General features: G+C 35.9%; 2 protein-coding genes across 3 annotated transcripts; both read left to right on the forward strand.

The window, feature by feature from the left end:
• LOC148959905 (A-kinase anchor protein 10, mitochondrial-like) lies at nucleotides 1-5,861 on the forward strand. The gene is made up of 6 exons (XM_089109346.1): nucleotides 1-582; nucleotides 1,153-1,297; nucleotides 2,410-2,624; nucleotides 3,434-3,525; nucleotides 3,948-4,000; nucleotides 4,691-5,861. The coding sequence occupies exons 1-6, from the start codon at nucleotides 485-487 to the stop codon at nucleotides 4,793-4,795; spliced, it is 708 nt and encodes a 235-aa protein (XP_088965472.1). The 5' UTR covers nucleotides 1-484; the 3' UTR covers nucleotides 4,796-5,861.
• Nucleotides 5,862-10,937: 5,076 nt separating this feature from the next.
• Nucleotides 10,938-21,308, forward strand: LOC135683639 (pentraxin fusion protein). 2 transcript variants are annotated; one of them, XM_065198950.2, is made up of 5 exons: nucleotides 10,938-11,163; nucleotides 12,093-12,520; nucleotides 13,422-13,521; nucleotides 15,317-15,514; nucleotides 19,188-21,308. In XM_065198950.2, the coding sequence occupies exons 2-5, from the start codon at nucleotides 12,197-12,199 to the stop codon at nucleotides 19,418-19,420; spliced, it is 855 nt and encodes a 284-aa protein (XP_065055022.2). In that variant the 5' UTR covers nucleotides 10,938-11,163; nucleotides 12,093-12,196; the 3' UTR covers nucleotides 19,421-21,308. The 2 variants fall into 2 exon arrangements, with proteins under 2 accessions (XP_065055022.2, XP_065055023.2); XM_065198951.2 differs by having other exon boundaries at nucleotides 11,160-11,271.
• The last annotated feature ends 1,869 nt before the right edge of the window (nucleotides 21,309-23,177 follow it).

Genomic DNA, 23,177 nt, shown 5'->3' on the forward strand with positions numbered 1-23,177 from the left:
ATCCTTAGAAATTTAAAAGACGCATTTTCATCAACGGCCGATTTGTTTGCAAGGCTAAAATATCTACCATTCTATCATTGCTGTGTTTCAAAAAAAGTTTGCTTTTCTTATTTTGTCATAACTTGCATAACATTTTCAAATTGCAAGTTGTGATTGTACCTCGTGTTTGTATCTTCATCTGCCTTTCCTATTCTCAGTCAACCTAGTTTAAAGATTCAATCTCATCCCCTTTCAAATATTGCGTTAAAGATGAATATATCAAAGGATTTTAATTTTTCCCTTTTACTAAGATTTTTGTGCCACATTTGTAATGGTTGCGATACATTCTGTCATATGTTATTTGGGATAATGTAATTTTTATCACCCTAACTCACCCTGCCTTTTTTTATTTATTTTCTTCCTGAACCTTTTTCGCTCATTTTCGTAATTTATTTTCTAGCATCTAGATAGGGAAAATTGCAGAGAGATTTTAGAGTTTTGGTTAATGGCGGAGAATTTCGAACAGAATATCCAAATGAAGCTGAGCAAACGCATTTACGACAGCGCAGAAGCCCTGGAAGATGCAATGTCACTTTATGATAAGTACGTTCCAGTTATCTTTCGCTTGTTTTTATATCCATGAACCCATGTAATTTGGTCTGCCACTCTGCTTCCGCTTTTCATAGCTATTCAAAGGTTCAACAAAAGCTTTAAATTGTACGCTGATTTTAGGCACAAATTTTGTAAAAATCCTTTTATACCCAGATAAATATCCTTTTTGTGAAATTATTTTTTGTAAAACTGTAAAGAAATACTTTAAGTTTTCTGAATTTCGAACAAAATGTGCTTTTAAATGGGCTCCTTTCGTTGCTCAATTGGAACTGACCTTCCTCATTTCAACTGACCTTCCTCGAATCAATATTAGCGGTGTCTTTGAGGTTGCATGAATTTATCATGTAAATAGTTTGAAAAAACATTATGATATCAGGCCTGATATATTGATTCTTCGCAGTTTTACCCATTGACTTAGTTATTCGTTTTCGTGTCTCTTTATATTGTCTTTGTAGCCGTGGGCTGCGACTTTTGTCTCTGTTACTGGCAATAAAATTGATTTTTAGTAATTAAGTAAGAATACTCATTCAGTTTTTTTGAATTTGGCCTCGCCCATTCTAGATACTTCTCAATGCGCGCCAAACATCAGATTATCAAAGATGATAAACTGCGAATTGTTATTGAGAACAACATATGTCGTGAAGACGGCCCGCAGCCAAACTGTTTTTATATACCGGTGGCGTACGCTTGGACTGCATTGAAAGAGGTTTGTCTATGTCATTGCTAGCATAGCTGTAATAGGCTAAGTATCTGCTTGCAAACGGGTAATTCATTGGTACTGCCCCGCCAGCTTGCAGGTGCGTGTGCAATGGCAACAGTCACGTTTGAATACAGAATAATGTTGTGTTTGTACAAGAACAAACAATAGATCAATATTCGGGTGCTTCGTGTTTGCTCAATCGAATTTTATGTCAGACGTTTTCAAAATTCTTGCAATGCTGGCTATTTCTTTGTCGCCTTAAGTGTCCCGGTACCTGATTTAATCCATTTCATATTCTTTACTTATTCATGAATAAGGTGTTTGAAGATAGGAGGCTGTTTGTAACAGAATAGCATCTAATTATAAACGTATTAAATACAGATTCTCGCACAAAAGTAATGATTCCTTCGCAAACATAAAATCAATCTTACCAACAATATCTATTGACCTCATATTAACAGCAGCTATGCACAATATATGACATAACTGCGTTTCAAGATTGTTTGTGCTCTTCTCGGCGTTCTGGTATATAACACAGCCTAGCCCAATAGTTTTGGTATATAACACAGCCTTGCCTTCTTCTCATTTGTTGGAAATGTAGAATGTACCGGATGACATTGTTTTATAACTTTTTAAAGTGCTGGGATTCTTCTTAATGCGATGACTTGAATAAGAGACTCAAATTTTGATTCGATTTAAAAACTTCGACACCAGAGCCAAGATTTTATAAAGTTTTATTCAACCTAAATAAGAATCTATTTAGAACTTTATTTGCTTAAGTTTAAAGAAATTGAGGATGAATTCAAGTTTGTTCTGCATATGGAACTTGTATTTTGTCCTAGTGACCAAACGTATACTTTTCTTCATAGAAATTTTGAAACCAACGTAATGTTGCTTTTTGTTATTTTGCTTCTGTACAATAGTCCGAAAGCTTTCTTGATTTAAAATTTTTTTAAATGCAGTAAGCGAAAGACCCAAGATTAGCAAGATGCGAAGTGTCATTATCTGATTATCTTTGGTTTAATATGCTTTTGACATTGAATAATTTCGTCAACCTCTTCGTCTTTCTTTTTAAATCATATTTTATCATATTTTATCATATTTTATCATTGTTGTAGATTTTCTTTGAAAGATTCTTGGTAAGCGATAGTTTTATGCAACTGCTAGAAAGCATTTGTAAAGGTTCGGTAGAGCATCCGGCAAACGATGAAGTGTCAAGCACGATATCCTCAGACTCGCGTAGTGAATCAACCGAATTTTTACCAAAGTCGTTATCAGAACCGGATTTTTTAGACCAGGACGCTGACGACTTATGGCACCGGCCGGACGCTGGGTAAGATAAAGAACCGAATTTGGGTTCATTGAGATGGAGCCTGAAATGTTTTAAATTTTGCCTGATTTGGCTGCAACCTCCCAACCTGTTTTTCTCTTACTCCTATGGCCAAAATTGAAAAACTTAAAACCTCCAGTTTGCCCCAACCTCCCAACTCTCCAATGACCTGCAGCCCATTCACAAGCACGATATTTCAAATAAGTTCCTTTCGCTTTTCAGCAGTATTGATTTTTGCGTAATTTTTCAGATTCATAATTTTGTGAATTCCACTGGGCCATCTAGTTTTTCTGGCAGCCATAAAGGCTGGCACAAACTTGTAGTGTTCCTGCATTCCAGTAACAGCTAAGAAGAGGCGATGAGATAAAAGAGTTTGCGAGTTAAAAAATGAAAGTTCGATTGGCAGTTGTTTTCAGGACAGTTTTAAAAACTGAGGAAATATTTCCATTAAGCAAAAAAAGGACCCTAAAAAATTTCAAATGCTCCCTCCCTCCTTCCCCTCTAAATTCTTAAAAAAAATTGATATAACTCCTCTCCCTCTAATAAACTCCCTTTTAAGTACCCCTTTTTTAAGGCTTGAGCGCTCAATGCAGATTTTACAGTATACGAAAAACAGAGCTTGCAGCTTAAACCTTGATTATTTTTCTAATCCCGTTTTTCATTGAAAAATGCGTTTTTCATTGACTTTTTTCTTAATCGCAATTTTTAGCATACATTTTTCTGCTCATCACAATGGTTTACCATTGATTTTGCTCAACTTTTCGTAGATCGATTTTTTCAAGCGTGGCTTTATATTGATGACTTTTTTTCAGTCGACTGGCGATGGGATATGTCAATCCTCTTGGGGTTTTCGTGACTGAAATTGACTCAGCAGAAGGCGAAACAACGAATGAAAAATCGTCAGGTATTGAAAAATTAGCTTATTTTTATGCTGCCATTTAGTTGCAATTTACGAGCACTAGTTGTCATTTTGTGGTGCATTGTTTCCTCTTCTTGAAAAGGGTTAACTAAAATTTACCAAAATCAATGCTTGGAAGTTGGTTCAATATACCATACTGGCCTGTAAGCAAGCGATAAGATTCAATTTTTGTCTTTTATAGGTCGTTTTCAATTGATATAGCGATTTGGATACTCTTAAAAATCAAGAGATGTGATTTAATTTAGGTTAGTCCTAATTGCTATTTTATCAAACACAGGTATTTCATTCTTTGATTAAAGTAAAGGAATGAGAAGGAACGAAATGATACACAAAAGCCGGGGAACAAAACTTATTTCGAAAATTGCTTTGGACGTACTGTTCAAGTATGTTTTTTTGTTGTCTTTAAGTCTCCAAGCTTGGTAAAGCCATGAAGAATTTACTTAGCAGAGAAAGCAAAGAGGTAAATATTTTTTTCCGTGTCTTTTCTCCTGGATATTTGCATTTGCTTATATGAGGTATTTCGACTCTTAACACAGCTTTTAGATCAAACATGTCAAGGGTTGTTCAATCAGATGTAGTTTAGCATCATTTGAAATTAAAAGAAGGTAGCATAATTTTTGGCATATCTTACTTTTTCTGTTAAGTTGGTACTGGATATTACAAGCAGTCAAGATTTTTTCTAGTATCTTTTTCAATAAACTATAGAAACTTTATAGGTTGTAGTGAATATATAAATTTAAAACTTAAAAAAAGTCGTAACAAATGGAATGTTCTCTGAGAACTTGAAGCAGTTGCTCAATTATCAAAACTGGCTTAATATCTTAAGCACTCTAACTAACAAACCGAGCCGAGCCTTGAATGAAATGTCAATCCTCAAGTACCATGACTTTTTCTATTCAATTGAAATGAATCTTGAAATGAACTAACAAACTTGCGATAATTCTTCTAAGATTCCATTTTAAGAATTCCCGGCTTCTGCTTTTTTGCCATACGGCTAAATGATCACATCCAATATACGTTTATGCTATGCTGCAAAATTAAGGCGTTTTGTTGAAGTTTAGAAATTTGTTGCCTAACCCCTTGCTAGCCCTTAGAGCATAGCATATTTTTAAAAACGTGTTTTTCATTTGACTATTGATTTTCTATTCAGGAACAAGAGCGCATTGCCTGGGAGAAAGCCAAGAAATTTGTTGAAGATGTCCAACGTCAGGCAAATAGAAATAAAAGAACAGGGGGGTCTTCTTTTTCAGAATAATCATCAGACCTTCAGATTTGACTGGTCTTTAAAAATTCTAATTTTTATATTGTGATTAACATTTTTTCCAGATATTTCATATAAAATTATAGAATAGTGTAATCATAGTCTATTAAACTGAATAATATGCTGGCTTAATTAAAACGGCGAAGAATTTAGAGTAACCTCGTTAGCTTTTGAAATTTTGAAAAATTAATTCATTGATTTTCGAAAAATCAATTTAAAATTGACATTTGTAAATCCCCAAGATGTTTCTGTCTCCATGTAAACACAGCTCTGTCGCTATTGTTTTTTTTCCCGTTTTTCAAATCCCAATTTTTAGTCATATACTGTAACACCATCGGCCTAGTTCCTAGGAAATTTAAACAACAAAGCTGATTTGTTATTCCGTGTCTTATGATATGTTCTTTGTACCCTGCTGGCTGTTTTGCTTTCAAAGATGGCAAACTTCTTGATTCCTATCCATTTTCTATAAGTGCTATTGAGCTCATCGAATTCATGTTTAATAATCGACTAGAAATCTTTCTCTTTCACAATCAAGATTCTCTCTGGCTGGAAAAAAGTCAATTTACCATTTCAACCAGCATTTAGGCCATGGTTTTCAAACCTGAGCTTTGTGTACTGAATTTTCGGATTGCATGGTGTACATTTGTCTTTGATGGCATAACTGAGCAACCTCCTCGCCATTCTCCATACCAAAGCCTCGAATATAGTTCTATTCACATATGGTTCCCGAAAAGAGAACCTTTATTAAATCGGCAATGGTACGCATACTCGTTGTTACTAAATTAGATTTCTTTATTGATTTTGTTTGTTTTGTTGATGCAAATTTCACAGATTTTTTATAAGACCAATAAATATATTATGATGCTTTACTTCATCCTTCTTTTCAGCCAATATTTGAACTTTAGTTCAACTGATTACAATTTAAGTTAACTGCATCTTCAGCAATTGATTTTTCATCTTTTCATTAATGATTCAAAGAGTTCGTCAGTGATTGATATATTCATAATGTTAGCTGTTTTTGAAACGTTTTTCTAATATAACAATGATTGTACATGGCTTATTTATCATTCTACTTGTTCTCATCCTTTGTAGACAATGATTCGGGGCTAGCCATTAAAAGAGATGATTACATGATCTAAATGATACTTTGAGATCACTTAATCACAATCGTCTCTGATTAGCATTGTCTCTCTTGTACACGCCCAAAGATAAATCTGGTCCTTTACGTTGTAGGGCCCTCAAGTAATCTGTAAGGCAGGTTAAAAAAGCTTTGGAGCATTAACCTTTACTACAAAACACAAAAGTAGCCGATTTGTTTTTAAAAATCTTCACTTTAGTTTTGATAGTAATTTCTTTCTAACCAACTGCCTTGATACTTAAGGCAGTAAAATGGTTCCCGGAGATGGAAAATGAGACATTGATTTGCAGTCTTGTTCCCCAAATGGATCAAGTGTTTCAAATTACGTCTCAAATGGGAAACCAGAAAAGGTATTATAAATGAATCGCTGACCCTGCTGCCCAAATGCCTTAAAATGAAGACATTTTGTAATTGATTTTTAAAATTTGTTTACAACGATTTCTCTGCGTTTTTATTTTCTGTCCACACATCATTTATGAATCTATAACGGCGTTGATCTAGCTGGGGGTTTCCCTGTGTTTTAGACTCGCTGTCTTTTAGATTTTGTAACGTAATGGTTGCAAATTGCTATCAAGAAATTGTTCTTTAACCTTGATCTGTATCACTGCGAAAAGCAACCTATTTTTGTAAGTTGTATTTAAGGTTCCAATAAAGTGCATTGAAATTTGCTACGATTGTTATTACCAGACTCGAAAGTGGCAAATAAAAGAAATTAGTCCGCTTTTAAATCTTGAAAATGCTATTCCGGCTATTCCGGTCTTTGAAAAATTTTCTGGTTGCTTTATGCAGCCTCGACCCCTGCCATTCAAACATTTAAAGTCGCGCGTTTTCTAAAACAAAAGAAGCGCCCTACCTACGATCCAGTCTGCGCGAACCTGGAGAAAAAGCATTCATTTCTTTACATTTTTATTCACCGTGTAAATGGAAATGATAAATCTGTGACTGAAAATTGAAACATTGAAAAGTCCCGTCCTAATTGGAACTTTTAAAAAAGCAAATGTAGCGTAGCCTAAGCGCAGATGTTTTAATTTGTGTTCGTTGAAATGAAAGCACAGTCTTTGGAAAACGTTTTTTTAAAAGCTTGTTTAAAGCATGCAAGACAGCTATTATTCATTTTCAACTTGCTCGACCTTAACTGACAACGTGGCCAAGGAATCTTTCAAATTCCAAAAAAAACCCGTGTAGCAAAATGGTCCGCCTAATGACGCGATGACCTTTACAAATGCACGTGGCAATGCAAATATTAGCGCATCGCACTTCGTTATGGCAGGAAAAACTCCATATACCTGGAAAGTGATTTCTTTAAATAACATTTTTTAAAGGATACAAAAGAAGATTACCAGTAATTTTTAATCGCCATTTCAAACTCTCTGTGAAGTGTCTGGCGCAAACGTTCTCAGGGTCATTGTGCAGTGAACTGGTAAGCAAACCCTACGATGCTTTGTTCATCAATGCTCAGCAGTGTTCACCATTGTTCAGCAATGATCAATCTTGCCCAATGAAGATTTATTCCAGCGAAAGATGTTAAGCGACTACGAACACAATTGACATTTATATTCTTAAAGATGAACTTTCATGAACTTTCAAGTCTTGTCTTTAGTTCTGTAGTGTGGGGTAGTTCAGACCAGCTGCGAGCTGTGTTTCAAGCTAAGTACCATTTAATTGACAGTTCAAAGGGAATTTCAAAAACTTGTTAGATCTTTTGCAGTGGCGTAACAGAAATCCTGTAATAAATAATAATAATAAAACGAATATTTATACAGGATAAACACTTCAACAATTAGAACATCGCTGTTATCACTGTGAGTCCTGTGCCCTAGACCTTAAATGATATTGAGAGAAAATTTATTACATTAAAAACGTTGATAAAACTTACAAGAATAGGATCTATAATACCTAATAAAACCTAATTTCACAAAGAAATAGAATAATGTTTGTCACTGTCCTGCAAAATGATTTTTGAGTTTTTTAACAAATTCTTTGTGTGTCCTTGTCCGACGTATGTCTATAGGTAGCTCATTGTACACATTAGAGCCCATATATTGAAACGATTTTCGTGCATATTCTTTTTTAATAATAGGTAATCGCAGAGTGCATTTGTTGCTTCTTGTTTCCTTTTCATGTTGTATCAGAGTAAAATAATTCTGAAAATGTTCACAGATATCTCTGTCCAGGCATTTTTGCACAAGTTTGCAGGCTCTCATCTTATTCGCATTTATGATTGACATGAGCGCTTTGTCTGCTGTTTCATCACCATAGACTATCTTCAATGAACGGGAATGAAATGAGGAAAGTCTGCTTATTTGCGTGTTTGCGAGCTTTAGTTGCAGTATACCACAGTAAGTAAATGTTGGAAGAATCATAGTACGATAGATTGTACTAGCTGTAGCATTGTCCATGAACGACCTTAATTTTGCTAGAAGTCGTAATCTACCAGATGCACGCTTGAAACATTTGTCAAAATGGGAGTTCAAGTTAAGTGAGGTTTCCACAAGGACGCCAAGATATTTATATTCCGTTGTGTTGTTAATTACCGTTGGGGTTGGCTGAGATATTGTGACTTTGAGTGGCCCATTTTGCTGTTTTGCAATTCGTTGTGCCGTTCCAAATAGTATCGACTCTGTCTTGCCTTTCTTTAGATTCAATATAAGTTCATTGCATCTCAGCCACTTTGACAGATTTTCCATGTCTTTCGATAGTTTGTTTTCAATTGAATCAATTTCTTTGCCTGCCACATACAAAACAGTATCATCTGCATATTTTAAAATGCTTGAATACTCCATGACTTCTACAGCATCATTGAAAGAGATTAGAAACAATAGAGGGCCAAGTATTGATCCTTGTGGAACTCCTGTTAACAAGTTCTGCTCATCTAAGATACAACCGTTGAATGCTACCACTGCCTTTCGGGAGAACAGATAGTCGTTGAACCATTCCAATTCGTTATCTTTTATTCCGTAAATCGCAAGTTTTTCAAGTAGTATGGTGTGGCTTATGGTATCAAACGCCTTACTAAGATCAACAAAGACTGCTCCGACCAGCTGATCCTTGTTGACGCTTCTCCGCATGTCATCCAACAATATAGTCGCTGCATATTCAGTTGATAATTTGGGCCTGGAACCATATTGATATTTTGACAAGAGCTTGTTTGTGTCTAGAAATTTCATAACTTGACGATGATCAATCTTTTCAATCACCTTGGATAGTATCGGTAAAACTGAAATTGGTCGGTAATTATCACAGTTAGAGCGTGCACCAGATTTATGAGTAGGAATGATTTTAGCTGCCTTCCAGTCCGCGGGAAAGGTACTGGTCATGAGTGACATATTGATAAGATGGGTCAAGGGAGCCGATATTGACTCAGCAGAGTCTTTTATCAAATCTGGTGGCAGATCATCTAAGCCAGTTGCTTTATTTCTCTTTATAGACTTAAGTTCACGCTCAACTTCCTGTTCTGATACCTTTCTAAACATAAACTTTATAACTGTTTTTGTGGGTAAGTTGGGTTGATTTCTCCATGTGAAGTTACATAACGGGAAAGACTTTTCCTTCAAGGTTGTTACGATGTTCGCAAAAAAGGAGCAAAATGCGTTTGCTATCTTGCTTGGGTCTTTTACTTTATCGCCGTTAATTTCGAAAGATTGAGGACTTTGTTGGTCGCTCGACTTGGTGGGGTGAATTGATTTTAGTGTTTTCCAAAACTTATTTGGATCCCTTAAATTTTCTTTCAATAAATCCTTGTGGTACATTGACTTGGCTTTTCTGACAGCAGTATTCACTTTATTACGCATGCATTTATATGCTGAGATGTCTGTTTGATTTTTAGTACGTCTTGATTTTCTTAACAGTCTATCTCTTTCATTCATAAGACGCTTCACCTCACTGTTTAGCCACGGTGCTGGCTTTCCCCTTACTTTCTTGAATATTCTCGGGGCGTGATGATTAAATACATTTTGAAGGATGCTTTTCATCGACCAAGCCTCGTTCACATTTATTTGGTTATAGAATGGAGCCCAGTCCACATTTTGTAAATCTAATTTCATATTTTCCGGATTATAATTTTTATAATCCCGACAAGTAATAACCCTCGGTCTAAAAGAACTGTTATTTATTTTACGAACGCAACCAGGCATGTCATGATCTCCAATGCTGGTCGGTATGACATCATGTTTTGCGATGTTCGAAGGATTATTTGTAAGGATGACATCAATCAATGTTTCTGTAGTTTCTGATATCCTCGTAGGCTTTGCAACAATTTGTTTCAAACCAAACAGACTGAAGATTGATTTCAGCTCTTTGTTGTCATTTTCAATTCGAAAATTTATATTTGCATCGCCAAGAATCATAGTTTCTTTGCACTCTTCTGCAGCCTTTGTTAACATTGAATTAAAGCGTGCCTTGAAATCCTTTCGCAGGTATTTGGAACTATCTGGTGGCCGGTATATTATTGCAATCAAAATACCTTGGGAATGTTTACGACTAGGCTAGACCGCAATCCACATAATTTCCAATTCTTTGTACAAAATATTGTCAAAGAATGGTGATTTTATTCGTCGTACTTTTTCTTATTTTCTTTGCGAAGCCGCAAAGTAGCAAATTTCCAACTGTCCCCTGTTTTGACGTCCGTAGCAAATGTCCCCTGTACGTATTTTTTCTTCAAATTTTTCTCATTCCCCATGTCCTCTTTTAGCCTAGCATTTGAGTTCTCAGTCGATCAGAAGTTCCCTCTTTGACACGATTTATCTACTAATTATCTTAAATTTATCTATTTGATACCGATTCTAATTTACCTTAAAGGACAAGTGACACACTTTTTACCCTATCTTTTCTTTTCAATAACTTAAAGATCATCATTTAGAAGTAAGTTTTTCCTGGTTTAGAATAAAAAATTCTAATCAGGGAGCGCAAAGGGCGCAATTTTGCTTTTTATCACGTGACCCTATGACGTACATTGTGATAACTCGGAATTTTGATGGGAGTATCAGGCGTGTGGATCTTGTATGGGATTCGTAAATAAATTATAGTCTGAAGGCTGCTGAGAGAAGACGTCATGGACATGGTGACCGACGAAAAGTCATCGATAAAACTCCCACTGAGTTGAATTTGATTTCTACGAGTAGATGAAAAGGAAATGGAGCTGTTTTCTTTCCTTGGAAAGCACCTACTTCAGCTTGTGGAGAAGGAATTGTCTTCAGGAAAGATTGTCATCACCACCAATGCCACTGTAAGCTGTTTTCCTTTCCAAATGTCAACTGAAGTGTCTTCTTTCTCACCATTTACACATGAAGAAGCAGATATTCGTTGCATACAACATGTTTTGAGTTGTGTACAAGTAGGCCACATCCAAGTTTTTATACAATTTTTAATCACTTTTTATAAACTTTTTCTTCCCCGCCAACTCGTAATATGTTCCGTGGACCCTGCCCTTTTGCAATACTTATTTTAGCCTGGAAAAATATTTGCACGTCAGCGTATAAAGTACAACAAGATAATGATTAGAAAGCCCTTAAAGGCAAAGTACAGCAGAATACTCTCATTTTCTTATAAGAAACAAAGGACGGCGTTGAGTACTCTAGTTTCTCAACGCTTTTGGGGAATTTCAATAATCCTTTTTTCTCAGGAGTTTCTTAAATATGACGTCATCAATCTTACCATTGTTCTCCTATATTTATTTGCTTACAGTTTTGCTTACAATTTGAAACAGAAACTTGATGAGAAGGGTTTTCATGACTGCAAAATAATGAGACTTTTCAATGTTTCTATAAATACTCATGACTTTTTTGGCAAGTTATTTGCTTTCGTTCTAATGCTGTACTTAGATAAAAACAGAGTTCTCTGTGCCTAATTTTAATGCCAAAAAGCCGATCATGTTGATTGGATTTTACAAGATTTTAGAATTTTGGATTTAAATTTAAAAATTCAATTGTTCCTTGTTTATTTGCTTCGAAGTTTTAATTCTTCATTAGGTTGCACAGAACCCATTTTTTATTGCGATTTTCTTAAAAAAGAGGTCTAATGCCTTAGTGCTCAAAGCAAACATCAAATCTTCTGTTTCAATTGGAGTAAAACGAGGAAATAATGCACTGATCTACAGCTGCCATTTTTAATTTCAATGTTTGAAAGCATTATTTGATGGCATTATTTGTTTCCAAGTTCCAGATGGTTATTAGCTTTAAAATTCAATAATTGAGCAGCGCTGCACGAGAATCCTCTAGCTGGAATTCCCAGCCAAGCTACTTCATCCCAGCTGAAGAAAGATGTGGCTGAATACTTTGTACCAAGCGATCGTATTCTACAATTTTGTTACAACAAATGGATCGATCGAAAAAACTGCTTTTCACCGCACTGCACTGTTTCACTTGAACATGGAAAACACCAGGCTGAAGAGTGGTCTGATATCGAAAGAGAAATCCCCTACTGTGTTGTCCTGTACACAACGTTGCATTAAAATCGAAAGCTGCAAAAGCATCAACTACAAAGCTTCTACGATGGAATGTGAAATTTTGTCTGCGAATACTTTGGAAAGCAGTTCAGACTTGCTTGAAGATGAAGCAGGCTGGGATCATTACGAGCCTTTGCCGGTAAGAAGTTATCCTTTTCACGAGCAAATCCGATGAATGATTTTATCTGTGGTGATATCCAAGTTCAGACGCGATTATTGGGTCTAAGAGGAAATAGAGAAATCATACTTTAAGATAAGCAATTTTCGAAAAAAATCTTTGATTTTGCATAATTACTCGCAAAGCAAAAATATAAAATATTGAACTGCAAATGATAAGTTTCTGGCGAGGTAAGCATGGGTTAGGAAGAAACTTGCTCGATAATTCTTTTCATAGTACGTTCATCTAGCATAACATCGTACTTCGATGGTGTCAAAAAACAATCTCCAAACATTATCCAACAAAGTATTTTGAAAGCCAACAACGATAACCAAACGAACTTTCCACAGAGCATGGAAGTTCAACATTGACTGTGGCTTTAATCAATCCAAATTCATTTGAAGCCAAGTTTGTATGCTTAATTTAGACACCAATTTTCTGAGAATGTTTTGATATTAACAGCATTGTTTTAACAACACCGTAGAATAACTCTAGATGCACGTAACCATGTTAAACTGCTACACTTGGACCAATTTCAAGTTTACTGAGATATAACCACCTTAAGTTGATAATTCATGGAACCGAGGTAAATTTTCAGATAGATCTAATTGCTTTCAACACTTGACATTTAATCATAATTCTAAAACTTCATTTCACATCAAATGGGCAACACCAAAACGCTCTAAAAATTACGATGACAACTCTTTGGGAATCGTTTGAATTTTGTGATAAATGTAAGACTTGCATTTTTACTTTTGTCTAAGGTATATATCTTTTTTTGCCCTAAGGCACGAATTTCCATCTTTATGCAAGGGAATGGTTCTGCATTTACGTATATTTGAAACATTTCTTTCAGCCTATTAAAACGGTCTTCTATTCACAGGGGAGATGTGAGGCATACGACAGAGAGCAGTTGTGTGGTGCAGAACAAGTTTGTCAAGAAGATTATCATTCATGTGCTGGATACAAGTGCAAAAATTTAGGTGATTTTTCCTTATACAAATTTATAGACGTAAGATATGTGGTATCATTATTGAAACTGAAGAAAAAGATCTCTGCTAGAGGAAAAATCGAAAGATGTCTTAGAAAGCAATCATAATAGAATCAACCTTCCTTTTTCAATGCTTGTAAGGTTATATGCTCTAGCACTAAAGACGAACAATCAGAAATGATAATTGCTATCTTCTGTTTAGTTAAGTCGAATGCAGTTGGCATTGACTATTTATTATTCGCATATATTCATATTGTACTTCTTTTACAAAGTAATATGTGTTTAGATGATTTAATATTGATTTACTACTTTCTATGGTTGATTATCGATGCCTAGTTTTTTGATTTATTGTTGGGGAGGAGGCAGACCCCAATTAACAAAGTTTTTAGAAACTTAGGCGCAATTAACACATTATATTCCAATGCATAACTCCTTGCCGTAGTGGCCGGGGGAGGGCTACGTGGCCCACCAGTGACCAGAATTCAGGGGTACCAAAAGCGATCTAACTCTTCATAGAATACATCACGAAATACTCTCCAAAATTCTGTTGAAATCGAATTTGAACGAAGTGGTACATATTTCGATGTGCACCCCGATGCTACTCCACCTACACTGCCCTTGACGCCCTGGGACCCGTAATGCATCTTTTGGGAGTCCATCTTTAGTTATCGAGCTTTGAGATTTGAACATAGTGATAATTGAAAATTTATTGACAATTCCTTGGATATTCCTCACTTCTGAAACTAATCTTTAATATCTGAAATAGATTTTTGGCCATCCAAGAACCCCTGAACAATCTTTACACTGTGCCCCCTTACTTTCAATCATGTTTCACCGGCCCTGATAGGGTTGTACCATTGTCATAATTATCTGAGGAGTGTCAACAAAGATTGCTACCCCAACCCCCCCCCCCCCCCCCCCCCCTAGATAGCTTGGAGCAACAGGGCCACAGATTACTCTGCTTAGTTTTTGAAGTGTAAAAAGCGCAATTTTATGCCGCCATTTTGATTGCATTACCAGCTAACTATGTTGACCTTATCTTGAGCAGATGGCCAAAACTACAGAAAAGGCCGAGATTGACTAAGCATATTGCTAATCAAACTGGTTAAATTAGCTGAAGCATGATAAAGTCTATATAAAGTCTAAAATGCTCCTTTCAAATTACAAATAAAACAATTTGGTGATTACTATTTGCGGACCAACACCCAAATTGAAAGTACCTTTCCAAAGAAAACTTAATTAATTTGATGTCGCTGATCACGAAAACTTCGTAGACTTGAAACAGGTTTGTTTTGTTTTGCGTGTGCCAGACAAAAGACGGCATGTTATTTATTCTCATATACTAATTTATTTCTAAATTGTGTGGGAGGCATTGTATTGTGATGTATTTTTATAGCAATGAAAAAGGAAGCGAGGAACTTTATCAAAGCTGTAAATAAAATTTTGCTTACTAATTTTGCTACAATCAGCATACAGCGGCAGTTTGTGCAGCTGAAGACCCAAATATAAAAATTAGGAATGGTCAGTGTCAAGACTTGTAGATGTGGTATGTTAATGCTGTCTCCCTGAAAGAATTTCGAACCAAAAACAGGTTTTCAATTTACTAAAACTCTACAGAAAAAAACGAACAATTTAAAAAGGTTTAAGTGGGAAACCCTGCTCGAGTCTTAACGCAGAAGAGTAGGTCGGGAGATGGTACCTAATTCAAAAAGCTGCCCATTTACGTCACTTCATATCCTTTTTGGATAAATTAAAAATGTGTGTTAAAATTTTTGAATTTTCCATAGAAAACATTGCATTTGGAAGAACGGCCAGCCAGTCTTCTACCTATCCAGACGGAATCGCAAACAGAGCTGTGGATGGAAATGACGCTACAAACTACAAAGCAGGTTCCTGTAGCCATACATCTAACACTTTCCCACATTGGTGGAGGGTTGATTTCGGCAAAACTGCTGTTGTCCATTCAGTAAAAATCACAAACAGAGGTAAGACAACATATTTGGACAGTAAAAGATTAGGATTGTGTTGGCTACCTACTTTATCTCATTGAAATAAGACCCAAATACGCCAATTTGTTAAAGAAATCAACACTTTAAGAATCTTAAAACACATATTTCAAAGTTATGAAATTTTGAGACAATATCATGCACAGCAAAATCTTACAGGATAATGTGGTTGTTTTTATCTGGTAGTGAACTCTGCACAAATAAATTCATATGACAATAGCACAGAACACCCACCTATTCTTCACCTTTATTGTCTCCAACTAGCTCTTCTATCTAATTAATTCAAAATTCTTTTTTAGCAATTTTTGAGTTGGTACAAAGCAAGTTTTTTAATTTGTTGCTTGAACAGCTTCGCTGAAAAACACGTGTAGAGTTTTCTTTAGACAACACACAAGTGAAACGTTATAACAAATATTAAATACTTATCATAATAAATTGGTCCTTCTACAACTCACTGTATATTTTAGTAGTGTGATCTTGAAGATTAAGTCTGACTGAAATATCTGTTTCAGTTCTCAGCAGTGGCGGCCAGGGCCCCTTAGCTGACTTTTATAGGGGCGCCAAAGCTTGTATAGGGCGCCGAAAACTCGAAAAAAGTTTGATATGACCGGCTTGTCTGATTATTAGGTCTCTAGGAGGTCAGCAGAGACAAAGAAGTTGCCTTAAAATTCAAAATTTTCTTGGGGTGCATGCCCCCATACCCTCTAGAACAGTCTCACTTCAGGGCACGTCTTTGTGGCCCTTTAGTACTGTATTATCCAGAGAAAACTTTTGTACTGTTCGCATGGACGCAGAAATTAATAAATTTTTAGAGGAGGTCCAGATAGGATGGGAAAAGGGGGTCCAGAGTGCCCTTTCATTTAAGTGTCCTTTAAACTGGCCATTTCTAATAATCTTATAGATTTATGAAAAATTGTGGTTGTAGTGCCTTACTCATGATGACATTTCTCAAAACTTCCTTATGCCAAAAGATAGCCAATGTCCAAGATACCAACAGAAGTTCGGATTAAAATGGCAGATAAGATGGAATTAGTAGAAGCTTAGAGTTATTTTTCGAATGCCCTTTTCCTCAAGCCTGCCCCCTTGCCCCTTGGTTGTTCCGACATCGCTGATTCCTCTAACGAGTAGGTATTTCAGGTTTCTTTTTCAAGGGTCTTACATTGATTTTGACAAAAAAGTTGTCTTGATCTTTATTACTTCATTTTGTATCAAATGGCATAGTCTTATAATTATTTTCTAGCACCTTTCACTTATGTCATAGTGAATTCACAGATTTTTTAGAAATCGCATCTTCTAGTATTTTGAGTAACTGGAATCCTCCACTTATTGGCTAGGACCGACTCTTTCCATTATTTGTTACCCCAAGCCCCTTTTAATTTGCCCCATGACTGTAAGTTGTGCTATATGTATGTTTTTAGCTTGTTTTTTTGCCCTAAAGTACAAGTTTAGCAAAACAAAAGTAGACACTTTCTCTGGCGCTTTGGATTCCCCTCCAAGGTGCCAAATGAACACAACAGTTACAAAGAGAAAAAAACCCTCATTTTACCACATGGTAGGGGTAACTCTTGGAATTTCCCCAAACATGTTCTTGACACATTTTTACTTAGTTCATCTGCTTGGATTGGCTTCGAAGAGACAGTCCATTTCGTACGTGAGTCGGTCCAACTTGTCCTGACACACCCATGAAAAATTGTTATACTACGGGACCCTGTGCTTTCGTATGGGTAAGTCTATGCTTGACATACAAGGTTAAAAAATATAAGCGCATAACCAGACTGCCAATCTTTTCAGGAAAAGACAATAATGTTAGTTATGAAGGGTGCCATTTTGTTGCTGGCCCCTCCAGGCAAAAAGGCCAGGCCGTCACTGGTTCTCAGTACATTTATTCAATCATGAACTCTTACAAATCACTTAATATTCAACTTTTCATTCAGTTGATAAATAACATAGAGTAACCGTCCGATATGTTCTCGATTCAATTTAAAATTGTCAGAAACATAACACACAAACGTATGCCAAAATCCTTTAAGTGGGCTGTTAACCTGGTAAAGGTGACTGGAATATTATTTCCTTTTTCTCAATCTCACTATCAACCGATACACGTGTTGTGGCCTTGGGATAAACAATTACCAAGAGAGGGTGCAAATTTAGGAAAGTCCAGAGAAACAGGCAGGTAGAAAGATAAGGGGGACAACATCGCATGGAAAGTGCAACAGGGACAAAGCCTAATAATAAATTCTTTGATCATTGCAAAGTCAGTACTGAGACTCAAAACAAATGCAACATCCCAGGGCCGTAAATCTGTCATGTGAATTGGGGGGGTCATCAGAGCGAATGAATATAAAGTATGCAGTGGGTCATGGCACCACAAGGGATTTATGGTATGTGTTATGAAAACAGTTGAGGGGCAAATTACTTTAAAAACAAAAGTCAATATTTTTGGATTTCTCAAGACTTTCTGCTCTATAGAAGGTATTTACAGCTATTCCTTAGTACATTGACTTGTGTGTATGATAGGATGGATAACATTTTTCAGAGACGGCCCCAAGAAATTGAACCTTGGGAGTTAAGAATCAAGTTTACTGTCGTAGGAGGACCCACCATGGTTGGCTCCGACGCGAAAGAAAATTTTTGAAATTTTACCTTCTAGAAAGGCTAAAAAAGCATCCCCCAGACTAAATTTAATAAAATACTAGAATCGCTCAGGATAGAAAGTTTGGCGTTTCTCAGAAGAACACAGATTATTGTTTATTGGGTGAAATTTTGGAGGGGAAGAGTCATGCTTAAACCTTAGAGACAGACTTTGGGGAAATATGGGACACTGTTGTATTGATTGGTAGAAATTTACTTTCTGAACAGAAATGTGCGTCTTCCTTATTTTGACTGATTTCAGTAGGCCATGTTTACACATCAAAAATGAATACATTTTAATGATACAAAAAGTGATTTACTAAATAAAAGTAAATAATAGACAAATAATAAAAATTTACGTAAATAAGTTAGTAAATAGGTCAAATAAAATGACAGATTGCTCTCTTTTTATTTCATACTCTGTTTTCAAAAATAAAACGGTAGAAAACAGTAGAAAACGGTAAAAAACGGTAAGTTTTTATATTGTAAAAATTATAAAAACCACTCTGCTTACAAAAATAACCTTAGTGGCTGAGGTTTGTTGCAATAACACAGAAAACGTAGTTTGGTTCTAACCCGGCTACCAGGGATTTCTTTCTTCCAAGAAAAATGATGGTAATTTCTCCAAAAAAATCGTTTTGCTCCAGATTTTTGGGGGGTTCCAGTCCCCCCCGTCCCCCACGGGATTTACGGCCCTGCAACATCCATTTATAAAACATAATATGTTTTATAAAAAAACAAACCTGAATTTAGTTTCTGAAAAAGCCATTCTTTCACCATACAGCCTTTCAAAAAGGAAACATCCATTTATAAACCAATTACAAATTTTTTCCAGGGATCAAATAAAGTGACAATTTCATAGTGATTTACGAGAAAAGAAATCGTTGCAATGCGGTTTATCATCACAAAAATCATAAAACAAAAATAAGGCAAAATAAATTCCATAAAGCAGTCTTTTTATAACCTGTTTTATTGTTTCTTAATTATTACAAAACTATTTTTGTATATTTTTGTTCTATAGGTGATTGCTGTGGAGATCGTCTTTCAGACTTCAACATTGTAGTTGGCAACAGTATTGAAGGCAATGGCGGCAGCAATACAGTGTGTGCAGCTAGTCAAAGTGTCCCACAAGGTGGCACAAAGTTGTTTCCATGCCGTCCTAGGCTTCATGGCAGATACCTGTATATACAACAAAATAAAGCGGCGCCATTAACACTGTGTGAAGTGAGGGTATTTGGCGAATTTCTCGAATGAAACTAGTTGTCCAATGACTGGACATAAGACGCACGTCTGCTTATCGCACAACCAGGGCTAAACATAACATTAAGAGCGACTCCTTAGATACTTATCAAGCCCGTCTGTTTGATTATCACAGTTGCTAGTTTTTCCTAGATTGTTGAATTGCTTGTAGTCTTACGATTTAATAAATCCAAGCTTGTTACTAAACATAATATGTTCTAATTCGAAAAGAAGTTCTTAAAATATTTTCTCTTTTTTCACAATCATCTAAATCAAGGATAGAGCCATGGTTAAAGTCACAAAATATTTTAAATCAATTTGAAAATATTTGTTACTTGGAAACGGTTGTTTACCAAATTATTTAACGTTATTTAACGTAGGTGATGAAAACTCACATGTGCCTGCGCATTATGTACAGTTTGTTTATACTTATAAGAACCAATAATTATTTCTTAAACACAGCGTCCCGAGAAAAATGTGCAACTCTAAACTTCCTTAAAAAATACTTGCTGCGTGAACTTCCTATTTCTACAGAAATTTTGTTCCAGCATTTTGCTCCGCGGTAACGTACTGACCTTAAACCTTATCGCAAGGTGTTTTTATGACATACAAAAATGCTATCGTTGGAGGCATGTCGTCTACCATCTTGATGAATAGATTCAACAAATTAAAAGAAAGAACGAAAGCAAGCAGGGCAGATTTTATTGACTGAGTCGTACACAAAACTAAGCGATTTAAGCTGAAAGAGATCGTTCAAGCTTTGAATCTCCAAGTCCAAGAAGATATGTGAAGTGGGTGATGTAAAATTCTTAAATGAAGTTGCTCGTATAACCATTTTTCTGTAACATGACAAAAACAGTTGATATAAATTTCAGAGGTAAGTCCCCAAATCAAAACACCATACTGAAGGAAAGGTGAAAATAAGCAGTTTTAGAGACAAATTAGAATAATAAAGGGTGAAAAGAGCCTTACTTTAGAAAATCCCATGAATTCTAGCATGTTTTTTACAAAGTTCCATCTGGTGATATTTCCAGGAAAGTCTTTTTTCTAAAAAAAATCACCAAGAAATTTATCATAGCAAGATCTTTTTTCAAGGAGGCTACCAATTTTGATGCTTATTGTTTCATTTTAAGGCTATTGAGCTGACTTAAAAATTATGAAGTCGGTTTTATCAAAATTCAATGACACTTTGTTCACATGGAGCCAATTATCTACCTTTTTAAATTCTTTGTTAACTACTCCTTGCAGTTGATAAATATTTTCAGCTACATATTAAGTGTTAGTATCATAAGCAAATAGATATGATGATAGCTTAGACGATAATACGGGTAAATCATTAATGTACATAAGGAATAGAAGAGTGCCAAGAACAGGACCCTGTGGGAACCCACAAGTAACATTGAAAAAGCCAGAGTTAAATCACAGCTAAAAGTCTTGGAACACTAACGTCAGTTTTCAAAGGCAAATTAAGCCACCCTCCTCTCCCTCTAAGAACAATGTTGATTTACTATAGAAAAAAGGAAGGGGTTGTGGAGTACGATTTTTCGTGTGCCTTGTATGATATTTTTTTATACTTTCAACATTGTTTTTTTTGGGGGGGGGAGGGGGACGGAAGTGTTTGGTGTTCCAAGTCATTTTGGTAGTGATTGTAGGTCCAGTTAATGAGACGTATTGCATCCTTTCCGAGAGATTAGATTTGAAACAATCTAACGAAGTTCCCCAATTACATAATGGTCAAACTTGGAAAACAGAATATCATGAGTCACTGTATCAAATGTCTTTTGCAAATCAATCAATGTACTGTATAAATAATTTACTGTATCTGGGTAATTGGTTTAATAGTTTTGATAAGATATAGCTGAGCTTATGAAAAATCAGATCATTGTGCGAGTGGAAACATGAAATTTGTATCGTGTGTTCTCTCGATTTAGCGCTGGGGTTGCAGCAGATCTAAGGAATCCCGCACGCGTACAAAAGATAATATGGCGACGACGAAACTCAAAAACTCAAAGAAAGAATAAAATGAAGTAATATTAACACGAGATTAAGAATTATGCAAGACGACGAGAATCTAATACGCTGAGCTCACCAACTTAATTGCCTCAACTAGGAGCAATTCATTTACCTCCATTCAAGGAATGAAGGAATTTAATCCAAAAGTAGACCTATCTACGCTAAGTCAAAGGTGACAATATATGAACAAATCGTTTTATATTTTATGGATGCAACAAGCATTCAAAATGATTGGACAAAAGATGGTAGCATTTTTGCAGGACATGAAAGACAAGATGTATTTGAAAGCAGTTCTTCGGTAAGTACTTATAAAAATAATCATTTTAAGCCCCCTAATGTGAAAGCAAAGAGGTATCTTATATTTAATTTCGCATTTTCATAAATCTATGCCTCAAGAAAACCTAATCTCAAGTACCGTAAAAGCCTTTTAAGCCCCCTTCTCTTTTAAGCCTTTCTCTTTATAAGCCCCTCTTATCAAGCAAAAATTTAGAATAAGCCTTCCCCCTCTATTCAGTGCCCCTCATTAGCCCCCGATGTCAAAAAAGAAAACACGCGCATTGAGAGGCTTTTGGTGTGTGTGATGACGATCAGATCATGTTCATTATATACGGCCTATGTAAAGATTTTAAGAAATTTTCGAAGCTGCTCACAAAGTTTTTGTTAATATTTTTATAAAATTTTCTTAGCCAAAGAGCATAAGGACATATTTAAAACACTTTTAACTTAATTAGCTCCCTCTCTTTAGAAATCCCCTCTAGGACTGAAAAAATAAATAAGCTCTCCCCCGCGATGCTTAATAAATTTTAAGGTACACTTAAATAACAAATTTCAATGTGTAACAGCAGTACATCATTCATATACATTACATTGTAACAACAAATCACTCACCATATACAAAAAGAACTTCTGCGAAAACATTATGTATTCCAAAATATTCCGTAACTCAATCTAACTAATACTAAAGTGCTAACATGCAAATGAGCCCGAACAATGGATAAACAAGGGCCGTAATTGACCCCCCTCCCCTGCTCGAAGGGCAGGGCGGATTTCCTCGCATAAGGTTTTGAATCGAAGCTGGATGATTGATCTACCCGAATGAGTGTATTGCGTTTGTTGGTGCTTCGGTGCTCGAGATCTTTCGCCTTTTCTCAGGCGGAAATGTTGTTTCTGAGGCAGAAAAGTTTCTGCTTCTTCTTACGGTTTGATTCGCTGATCCATACAATGGAACAAAGGGCACGTGATTCAACGAGCCAATCGATGCTGAAGCTGTAAGAAAGCGAGTGGGGTTGTGCCGTCCCATTTCGTTGTTGGTCGTCCTTGGGAATGGTTGCTTGCTGTATACCTGCCTGCCTGCCGACTGGTGAGTTTGAGGCTAATCGTTTTCATTATCTCTTTCTATTTCTACTCTGCGCACTTAATGAAGGGTTAGGCTTACTTAATGAAGGGTTAGGCTTACTTAATGAAGGGTTAGGCTTACTTAATGAAGGGTTAGGCTTACTTGATGAAGGGTTAGGCTTACTTAATGAAGGGTTAGGCTTACTTAATGAAGGGTTAGGCGTACTTAATGAAGGGTTAGGCGTACTTAATGAAGGGTTAGGCTTACTTAATGAAGGGTTAGGCTTACTTAATGAAGGGTTAGGCTTACTTAATGAAGGGTTAGGCGTACTTAATGAAGGGTTAGGCTTACTTAATGAAGGGTTAGCCGTACTTAATGAAGGGTTAGGCGCACTTAATGAAGGGTTAGGCTTACTTAATGAAG

This window comes from Rhopilema esculentum, chromosome 7 (genome assembly GCF_057945365.1).
Source record: "Rhopilema esculentum isolate cy_ngs chromosome 7, ASM5794536v1, whole genome shotgun sequence".
In the NCBI taxonomy this organism is placed as follows: domain Eukaryota; kingdom Metazoa; phylum Cnidaria; class Scyphozoa; order Rhizostomeae; family Rhizostomatidae; genus Rhopilema; species Rhopilema esculentum.